The sequence below is a fragment of the Otolemur garnettii genome, unplaced genomic scaffold (assembly GCF_000181295.1).
Source record: "Otolemur garnettii isolate 467f Iridium unplaced genomic scaffold, OtoGar3 scaffold00083, whole genome shotgun sequence".
In the NCBI taxonomy this organism is placed as follows: domain Eukaryota; kingdom Metazoa; phylum Chordata; class Mammalia; order Primates; family Galagidae; genus Otolemur; species Otolemur garnettii.
The window spans coordinates 2763357-2774964 of NW_003852478.1; the positions used below are offsets into that span (position 1 = coordinate 2763357).

General features: G+C 36.2%; 1 protein-coding gene across 1 annotated transcript in view; it reads right to left on the reverse strand.

Annotated features, from left to right (window-relative positions):
* Positions 1-871: 871 nt before the first annotated feature.
* Positions 872-11608, reverse strand: part of GABRG1 (gamma-aminobutyric acid type A receptor gamma1 subunit) — an 81394-nt gene continuing 70657 nt past the window's right edge. Inside the window, exon 9 of the mRNA XM_003794584.3 lies at positions 872-1345. Within this exon, the coding sequence (XP_003794632.1) occupies positions 1076-1345 (270 nt within the window). The 3' untranslated portion in view covers positions 872-1075. The remainder of the gene's footprint in view (positions 1346-11608) is intronic.

The window sequence follows — 11608 nt, forward strand, 5'->3', positions numbered from 1 at the left end:
CTACCAAGGGCAATAAAGTGAGACTTTGTCTTTACAAAAAGAGTTAATTTAAGAGTTAAATTAAGAGCTGTCACAATCTTGTAGACCATAAAGAAAAAAATTCATAATTTATCTCTGCATTTAATTTGTTTGGTAGATTTGACATTTCAGTGTTAACTTCCTCATACTTTATAAAAGCTCTGGGGCAAGGTGGTGCCTGTGCCTTAAAGGAGTAGGGTGCTGGCCCCATATGCCAGAGGTGGCGGGTTCAAACCCAGCCCTGGCTGAAAAAAAAAAAAAGCTGTGGGGCAGAAAATAAAATGGTTTTAACCTAACAGTTTTCCTGATTTTTTTTTTCACTCAGCTTTAAAAAAAAAAACAACGACCTTGGTGGTTTCATCAACTTTGCAAATCACCACAGTAAATGTCACTGCAGCTCTGTTTAATATTGTGTCAGAAAATGTACTGGGTTCAAGAGAGTTAAAATCAGCCTTTGCAAAAGTCTTTCATGATTGATAATTTAAACATAAATCAATTTCTTCTTGGGAGTAAAACTTGGAAATAAATCCAAGAATATCATGGCTTCATGTTTTTAAAAACTGTATTCCTAACAGGGCATACAAATAAAAAAAACAAGAAGAAAATTAAATTAACACTCTTTTGTAAGTGAAAAAAATTACTACATAAAAATTAGATAGTAGTCTCACATTGCAAGTAATGATAGATTATATTTAAATACAATATGTATTAAAATGATCTCATCTTTAAAAATATGGATTATGTTAAACAACTGATGTTAAAAAATATGGATTATGGAAATTACAAACTCAAAATATAATAGGATGTAAGTTAAAGAAAATTAAAGTAAAAATATACAATCATATTTTAATATACTGCATTTTGCACTAATCACTTGCATGTAAATTGTAAAAGTTGTTACTGTATTTACCTATGAAGGTCTTAAAATAACTGAGATACCATTCAAATTCTAACCATGGGTTTCTTTGCATTTTAAATTTAAACTTCATGTTACTGAAGTAGAAAAGATTATATTGGATTTAGTGACACTTAATGACTTTCGTGTATGAATTGGAAATTATAGGTAAAGGTAGCCAACCCAGTAAACCAGATTGAACAGGGCAAAAGCTGTTGGAAAAAATATTCTGGAATAAGAGTCAATTTTGGCAATGCGAATGTGTATCCTCCCTTCCCGCCAAGATCCTGTCCTGCAGTCTTCAAAGCAGCAGAAGAAGCTGGCACAATCTTTGCCCTCCAGACACTGATACCCGTAATCGTCTTCTCCTTGGGGCACGGAAATGCTGTTCATTGGAATCAGGGTGGATCCGGCATGGACACCAGGGGATGTCTGAACAAAAACGGAAAGGAGGTTTTGAGACAAACGTAGTGCAAAGAAAGCTCATTTTGCCTCCTCAAGACAAATTTGGGGAAGCTTATAAGGAATAACAGTAATTTCAGTTTCTAAAAATCAAGTATTTGTAATTCTAGCCTGACTATAGATTATAATTTACTTTGTAACATAACTTCCAAAAACTATGCAGACAAGAAATACCCTTTAGAAAGTTGATCCACCAAAATGTTATCAACCAGGAATCTAATTCTAAAATGAGAATGAGTTGTCTATTCCTGATATTTTCAATAAAACACTTACAATACTATAAATATGATATTTATTTTGATAAAAATCAGAAACAGAAAACATTTGGATAATGTAAAGGTTTGAGAAGCTACGACTAGACAGTTTGTAGGGTTTGGAGTAGTGGAGAAGCACAGGCGTCCTATTTGGGAGAGAGGATGTGAAAGACTTAAAAAGCCTCAGATTCGGGAACAACGAGTGTTCAGAATTCTGCTCATTTTGTCAAAGAAGCTTTCCATAGGGAGACGCCTGTGGCTCAGTGGGTAGGGTGTCAGCCCCCTCCATGGAGGGTGGCAGGTTCGAACCTGGCCCTGGGCCAAACTGCAACAAAAAATAGCTGGATGTTGTAACGGGCACCTATATAGTCCCAGCTACTCAGGAGGCAGAGGCAAGAGAATTGTCTAACCCCAGGAGTTGGAGGTTGCTGCGAGCTGTGACACTACATCACTCTCCCGAGGGCGATAAAGTAAGAGTCTGTCTCTTTAAAAAAAAAAAAAAAAAAGCTATCCATATATCTCAGATTATTTTAGCATCTAATTTTGTGACAGCTGTGATGAATATAAACCATACTCATGGGAAATGTTCAGTGCACCATCTTGCCCAATAATAATCGCTTCTAATATTATCAGGATTATTTGGAATACATGTCAGTTAATTTATTAACTTTTTGACTCCAGGTTCTGAGTAACACTTAAATAATAGTAACAATTTTTGAGAGTACTATATATCAGGCAAAGCCAGAATACTATGGAACTTTAAGGTAAACACAGCAAAGATGATCCTGAGCTGAATTCCTAGCTTTGCCTGGCAAGGTAGAGTAAGAATAAGCTTGAACAGGACAGGTGACTGCTCTCTGCCTCTGTGACTTACGCTGTACAAAAATTGGAATCAGAGGCCAGGCCTGTAATCCTAGCACTCTGTGAGGCTGAGGAGGGAGGATCCTTGAGCTTAGGAGTTCTAGACCAGCCTGAGCAAGAGCGAGACCCTGTCTCTATTTAAAATAGAAAAATTAGCCCAGCGTCATGGTGGGTACCTGTAGTCTCAGCTACTCAGGAGCTAGGCTAGGCTGACTCCATGGCACTCTACTCAGACCAACAGAGTGAAGTCTCAAAAAAATTGCAATAACAACACTGTAGATCTCTTTCACGATTAAGTTAGATGGCTCACATAAGGCACAAAGAAAAATATTTGAAGCATATCACATATTCAGCAGCCAATTGGTAACTTTCTTGTTGGTGCAATGGTGACTAGTGATGTCTAATCAGGATGAATCACAGCTGGCCATTAAACAAATGCTAAAATAAACATACAAACAGTAATAGTAGCAACAACAATAGAAATCAGGAGCTTATCAAATAATATTAGAGATATTAATGAATGGTTGAATAAAATAGCAAGTAAAATCTGACTGAGGATTGCTGTTTGTCATTCTTGATCCTTCAGAATTTCTGTGTGTTTCAAGGGTTATCTTATATGCGAATCTCACAACTTATTATAATCGCTGGTCTCATTATCTAAACATGAATTGCAATGCTGAGTTTGTAAACTTCAACCTGATCTTAAATTTATTCTAATATAAACGTTTCTATAATGTTTTCATCCTAAATTTAAAAATAAATAAATCTCAAAGCCACAGAAATGAAACATTTTATGGAAAATATTTCAAAAAGTAAACATGAAAACTAAGAATGTCTTGAAATTCAAACCCATTTTATCTCTAAAAGGAAACATAGAATTTAAGTCACTAAATATTAAAAATGTAATAAATGCAAAAGAAGCAAATAATCACATCTGGCAACATTTTGAAAAAAAAAATAAGACAAAAGCATCATGTAGGTCCCAGTATTTATATTAGAGACAAAATGTGCAGCTTGAAGACTGAGAGAAATTCCCCGAACACCAGGAAATTCACGACTGCACTTGCCCAGCGAGATCGCAAGAAGCAGAGGCAATGTGTTATTAAATTCTAACGACAGTTCTTTTGAGGATGACACTTGGGGATTATTGACTAGACTCCTAAATTTTAATACAGCCTTAAAATTATGTTGAAAAAGTGAGAAGAACTGGTGTTCATTTCCTTGTCACTTCATACTTACACAGCCTCTGTTCATGCTAAGCAGAATAAAAAAATGATGAAAACAGAAGTTTGTTCACGGCAATGTAAAGGCCGTCTGGTAGAAGACGCACTCTGTGTGTCACTCAGCACTGCCATAAATAGACATACTGTGTGTGTGTCAGGGGGTTTCAACTGTGCATGAGAGGGAGGATTAAATGTTAAAGTGCATGAAAATAAAGAAAAACTTCAAGTGGTTCATTTTATAAACGGACTGATCTCAAGGGATCAATATCACCGAGAGCCTCGATGGCAACGAAATCTTAAATTGATGATTTTCCAGTTTCTTGTGCCCTACCCTCCCAGCCCCCAAAATAAATTTAGAGAAACTGCACTTCAGTATATGGTGAGCAGGAAAGAACTTTATACATTCTGAGAAAAGTAGCCTAGTTTGGACATAATACCAATAAAATAAAATACTGTTGACACATGGATTTCTGACCCGGAGACCGAGCAAAGACCATACACAACCCACACTTTATTTATCTAAAGTGAAAATCAACTCCTCATCCTACACTGAAGTGTAGACTTTGCAGTTCCCCCAAGGCAGACATGTAAAACATAAAAATAACTCAGTTAGAGCAACATAAAAAGAAACAGTCTCATTGAATGAGATAGTCTTCTACCTGTGTGAAGTCGTTTGGAGACTATACCTTATATATTATTTGAAAAATCAATCAGGATGTAGCTGCACTTAAATTGTGAGAAATTGATTCCAGTCTCACTATTAAACATACATTTTCGTCCACTGATATATTAAATAAAGTATATTTATAAACGAGTAATATAGTTAAACATGTAAAATATATTTTCAGCACCAAGATAATAGTCATGTCAAATAAATATTCATAATAAATATTAAATATATGTATGTATTTATAAATACTTATAAATATAAGTATAATAAGTATAATACTAATACTAATAAGTATAAGTATAATAAGTATAAGTAATATAAGTATTATATATTATATACTTATAAATATAAGTATTTATATATTAAATATAAATATATAAATATTTATACTGGTAAACACAATATAATTATTATTTATACGTATGACGATATCATTAAAGTTACTGAATAATAGTAATACAGTTAGCAAATATTATTGGTGATTTTATTACTATTATAAAATACAGATTAATATGACTAATTTCCCATTTGAAATGGTGCACAGGAGAATGCCAAACCAAGCACTGGTTTTCTCCACCTCCTCTTTTAAAAACTCCGTCTAATTGGGACCTCGCCTGCTGTGCATAGTGCAAGAGGACATGTCATGTATGTTAAGAGTAGAGTATAAATGTCAAAACAGCAATTAAATAAGTGAAGTAAATAATATGTTAACCAGTTTGATGTAAACATTCCAAATTGTATATAAAATCAGCACATTGTACGGCATAAATGCAGTAATGTACACAGTTGTGATCTAATTTAAAAAATCCATGTAAGTATCATTTGAGAGGTTCAAAAATTATTGAATCCACATTGGTGTTAAAAACAGACCGGAGGTAGGCCTCCGTGATGGGACATTACCAATCAGCATGTTAGAATTTGCGTTAAATTTCTAGAGTGCAAAGAGCAGATGGAGATAGGTTGAGGGATAAAGTCGACCAAAGGAAGACTTATCTCAGAAATAAAAACATGAGTATGGAAACTGTTCTTAGCAAAGCTCCAGAGGCACTCAAAGCTAAGAAGACTGGGATAAGAAATAAGATGGAAGAAATGCTTTTAGTGAAACCGTGTTTTAGTTAAACTATCTCTAGATTAGCTTTACTTCTCTGTACTACGGTACATCCATTGCACATACAGAGAAGAAAAGATGCTGATGGGGTGTGTTTGCTTATAAATAGCTCCTATGAATTCTATAAAATAATAATAGTAACCCCCCATCACTCAGAGAAGATGATGGCCATTGATATTGGTATAGGAATGTCCTGGCATGCATCATTACCAGCCCATAATTTATCGTTTAGAGGGCATCTCATGTCAGATGTCACGCCCTCCCCACAAACACACCCATGAAAGTGAATTTGGACAGTTGTGAACTTGACAGTGACCTGCCAAGCTTGCACGACTTACTGAGGAGCACTCGTCGAGAATTTAGGAGGTGAGCAAACAATAACAAAGAAAAAAGTGAAGATGAAAAACTCTAATAATTCAGAAAACAGAACATTAAACCTTCTCATGGGTACACTCAGAAATTCTTAAAAGATAATGAATGCATTTAAGAAAAATTAGATCTCAAATAGCAAAAGTTGGGAAATAAGACCTCTTGGAAATTCAAAAGGTTATTGCAGATTATTAAAAAAAAAAAAAAAGCAAAAGCTTTTTCTTTTCAGAGACAGAGTCTCACTTTATTGCCCTCGGTAGAGTGCTTTGGCATCACAGCTCACAGCAACCTCCAGCTCTTGGGCTTAGGCGATTCTCTTGCCTTGGCCTCCCGAGCAGCTGGGACTACAGAAGTCTGCCACAATGCCTGGTTATTTTTTGTTGCAGTTTGACCTCGGCTGGGTTTGAACCTGCCACCCTCAATATATGGGGCCAGTGCCCTACCCACTCAGCCACAGGCACCACCCCAAAAAGCAAAAGCTTTTACAATAAATTCTTAAAGGAATTTCTTGTAGTATAAAGAAAATATATTTTCATGAAAAAATATGATAAAAACAAAATCTGGTTATCTTAGGAAGTCTGAACTCCAACGAACAGTATTTTTAGAGAAGAAAATAAAACTCAATTAGAACAAAGAAAATTCTCAGATAAAAGACCAGAAAATGAGCTGATCCTTAAGAATTATTTTACACGGTGGGAAACATGATGATAAAACATTTCAGGTAAGAAAATTAAAAAGCTTACCTGCAAAAAATGATATTTATACTGAAATTAGAATTAATAACAATAATTAGTAGATGAGGTTATTATGAAATGAGAGACTTATGTCTATCATTTAAAGTTTTAAAAATAACCAGTGTAATTAATACTAATGGTAAAGTAAGATACTGAGGAAAAGAATCAGAAAGAAACAACAGGAGAGCTAATTTTCCTATGTCTAATAGCAAAGAGTTAGACACGCCTTGAAATTTGGTCACGCCAAGAATTAGAAGAACAATGAAAATCCTCACTGGAAGGAAGTAAAACAGAAATGCTTGAAATATGGTGAATTCTAAGATATCGCCCAATGGTGCTGGGTAGAGAATTTTATTCCTCATTCACAGTATAGGTTTCCTACTTGTTTGTTTAAACCATATACCTATATTACTATCAAAATTAGTTTCCTTTAAAAGAAAGTTTTACCCAATGATTAATTTAGTTCCTTTCAGCTGCCAGGGTCAGAAATGGTATTAAGTGGTTTATCTGCCGAAAACATCCCTCCACGCCCTGACTCTTTATGATTATTTAAGTAACCTCTTAGTGTTTCACATTCCACCAATGTCATATAATCCCGTGCGGGAGCTTTGCCAGATATCGTTATAAGAAAGCACCTTTATAATTTGTGAAAGTGTGGATTGATACAGCTTTTCATTATTCTGGTCCTCTCCAAGGCAGACGGATGTTTACTCAATAGACAGGCACCGAGGGGAAAGATCACTGCTTTGCAGAAGGGGCTGTGTGTGGGGCTGAGGGCAAAGGGCCTCCCACCCCTTACCTTCATCCTAATACCTCGGTTCCAGTTTTCAGGAATATATTACTTCTTGAAATGTTGCAACAGTTTCTGAATTTCTCTGTATCTTTTGCCATTCAAGCATATACTCTATGCTTTTAAAATTATCTTTCAAAAACATAAAAATATACCATTTGGCTTAAAAATGTGCATGACTTGCTGGTGCTACCAAGACAAAATCTGAATTCTTAGCATGACATTAGCAGCTCTGCACGTCCTAATCACAAGTCACTTTTCTATCCTCCACGTGGGTTATTTTCTTTCTTAAGATCCTATTTCCTAGACCAGCCCTGTCAAATAAAACTTTGTGTGATGGTAGAAATAGGCTATGTCTGTGCTGCCAATGTACCAGCCATTAGTCACATGGGGCTATTGGGCACTTGAAACGTGACGAGGGCTACTAAGAGACACAACTTTACATTTTGTTTAATTTTAATTAATTTTAATCTGACCTAGTCATATGTCACCAGTGGCTGCTATATTGGACAACACAGCTAAGGATATACAGCAGTGTAGCTTTTATTCTTGTACTTACACTTCAACTCAGCTGATGGGACTTCCTCTGTTTTAAATGTCCTTCCTAATTTGTTGTCTTAAAACCTGCAACTCATTCTTCAAAGAATTACTACAATAAAGCCATACATTCTCTAAAGTTTTCTCTATCAGACACCCTTGGAAGAATTAGTTTATATGCTTTATAAATGAATCATTTACACTTGAAAGGAAGCCTCCCCACTCCACTGTGACCCAAATTTGTGTAAGTTTCTTTTCTACACTATGTGTCCATGACATCAATGTTTTCCAGACCATGGAAGGTTTCAGGTGCCAAGCATAGGTCAGGGGCCTCAGATGCCAGGAAAAGGCCCCCAAAGATTTGCCGTACATGTTCACTTCAATAAGAATAGATCCTTTTATGTTTTCTTAAAATATGAAGAAATACTATCTTATTTCTGAAAAAGTATGAGAACCCACTCATCTAATCATTAACTACCTTACCCACAGACTTTGTTCCCTTTCAATCTTTGTATTGAACAGTTATTTATAAGGCACTTTATTACCAACATGTTCACACTTGTGTATGTTTCACAGGTAGATTTAAAGGTTCCTGAAAGACAATAATACAGTCCATCACCTTTTAATCTCCAAAGTGCCTTGTCCATAGTTGGTGAAATACATTTCTATCATTTTACAACTTCACCAAATCTAAAGCTCAAAAATAAATAAGTTCTATCCTCAGATGGCACTACCAGACCTTCAATATAAGTTTAACATAATTTTCTGTGATTTTTGATAGACTATGGGCTGAATAGTCAAGTTCATCATGAACTACTCCTCAGCAAGGGCTGGTTTCTACTGTTGCCTTTCACTGATATTTACTTGTTCATTAAGGGCCTAGATTACATTGTTGACTCAGTCAGCCTAACCCTAGGGTTCCTTGAAAATAAATATGTACATCAGGGAATATTAGGCAGCCTTAAAAAAGATGGAAACTTTACCTCTTTTATGTTTACATGGATGGAGCTGGAACATATTCTTCTTATTGAAGTATCTCAAGAATGGAAGAAAAAGTATCCAATGTACTCAGCCCTACTATGAAACCAATATATAAGCACCCACACTTTCATATGAAAGCTATAACCCAACTACAGCCCAAGATGAAGGGGAAAGAGGAGGGGGAGGGAGGGAGAAGGTGGGTGGGGGGAGTGTAATTGGTGTGTGTTTGTTTGTTTCTGCATGAACCTGTATTTTATTTGCTTTCTTGGGAAGATCACTTTTGCTTCAGATTTGTATTTGTAAGACCAAATATTCTGAGCATCTTCTAATCTTTTTCCCAACATTTGATTCAAGGGTCAAACAGCTTTTGCTATAGCGATGTGACAAAGGTGTGCATTGGGTATCTTGTTATAAACATCAGAGACAGGTTGGCCAACTAAAGCCATAAGAGGAAGGCATGGGCAGGTTAGGGGTGGATGACAGACCCCAGCAGGGCTTGGCACTGATGAAGAAGCCAGGGTGGTTCCCATGACCAGACTGACGCCTGCTCATGGCACCACTGCTCAGTCCATTTCCTATGTGACGTCACCCCAGGTGAGACTCAGCATCCCAGACGGGGGTACTTTAAGAACTTGATCCCTAGGCCAGCTTCCAGATCCTCAAACACGACAATCTCATTTGTCCCAGAATGAAGCCCTGGTCCTGGAAGGTCTCCTGGGGACCTACTTTCCAGGAGCGTTCTAGATTTTCTCTGCTGACAAATACAACCCCTTTTGTCCAGCCCCCCAGTCTACAAAGGTGTCTCTCAGCTCCCCAACTTTGGAGATGCCGAGGGTACTTGTCAAATCTATTAAGTGTAGAGTATAAATGTCTTAACAAAATAATTTAAAAAGTGCAGTGAAAGTTTGTTGCATTTCAAATTGTATACAAAACCAACACAGTGTACTCCATAAATGCATTCATGTAAAAAACTAGAGTGCAAAAGAAAAAGAAGAAAATAAATGTTGGCACAAATACATTTGAATCATACATCAATGGGCAGTAACAATTAAAAAACTCCGAAGACAAGAATATGGGCCAAGACAGAAAGTTGTAGACATGCCCAGTACAAAGGAAAGGAGGAAAGTATAGAAACAAAGGAAGAAGGAATGGGAGAGAAAGGAAGAAGAGTGAGGACGCGAAGGAGTGATAGATGCAAGAACTACGTCCAGAACAAAAGATGAAAGAACCCCGTACTCCATGTGCTAAAGGAAAGCATCTTTAGTGCTTTGTGCTTTCTTAGAAGGTCAATGAGGCTAAAAATCTATGCTGTCCATCTTTTCCTCAAACAAATAAATCAGGGTATTCCAAGAGTCTCGGATTAGCAGTCAGAGATGCCAAGGAAGGGAATTTAGTTTTGCTGAATAACAGACATGTGACGGGGTCTTTGGTCATGGTCTGACCATTGCCATATATCAGTTAGGAAAAAAAAAAGGTAAAATGATAAATTCTAAACCACTCAGAATTTTAATCCCATTAAAGAAATGGGGAGATAGAAGAGAAAGAGAAGGGGGTGGGGTAATAAAGTCACAACAAATGTAAGAAGAAGATTCTACAAAATGTGTAGGCCTGGGCTGTGCATTCAATGGTCCTAGCTTGGAGCAGAGGAAAAGTATGAATTGAACAAAAAGCCCTTAAGTGGAGAATTTACCCAGCAGGGCTGTCTCTTCCTCACAGAAGTACATTTCAATTTACCTGATTAACGAGACCATATGGCTGAACACTCAACCATGCAGGGAGTCAAATTTGATTACTGATCCTGATTTTTCACTCAAAATGTCATTTAGTACCAAAAGAGCTTCTAAAGCACGTAATTAAATGAAGAAAAAGGACTGTAGAACTATATCTTGGATTGCTGTAAAGAAAATATATTTGGCAGCTAGGCAGTCCATTACAATATGTCAATTTTAACGGGAGCTATTTGTCATTCTGTGCTTCAAAACTGTCATTTAATTTTTATCCCTTATTTCTCCATCATTAGCATTTAATATCTTCACTTGTTACTAAATTTTAAAGACCTAGCATATAACTTTTTTAAGAGAAAGAGGGAAAATGTAAGAAAGGAATAGAAAAAAGTCTATTAAAGAAAATGGGGGAAAAATTGAAGAACGTGTTTTTTCATCTACTATAGAAGGGGTGGATATATATGAACAAAAATAACTTGAAAGATCAAAAAGAAGTTAAAAGTAGAGAAAAATAACAGTTAATTTGTATTTGGACCTGCAGTTAAACACTCACGAGATCATCCTGACCTTTTGCCTTTTCTTTCCAGGGCTTTTTCCTAAACTTAGTTTTTGAATTTAGATAATTGTGATGACTCTTTAAACAAAAGATTATATCCCATTGTTTTTTCATTAAATCATAGCTGTGTACATCAATGCAATCATGGGGTACAATGTGCTGGTTTTACATACAGTTTGAAATATTTTCATCAAACTGGTTAACATCAAATCAGGCATTTTCTTAGTTACTGTGTTAAGACATTTATAGTCTACATTTAGTAAATTTTGCATGGACCCTTGTAAGATGCATTGTAGGTGTGGCCCCCTTCCCTCCACCCATCCTCCCCTGTCCCCTCCCTATTATATCACATTTTTATTTTTATTTTTTTTTGACACAGAGCCTTAAGCTGAGCCCCTGGGTAGAGTGCCATGGCTTCACTGCTCA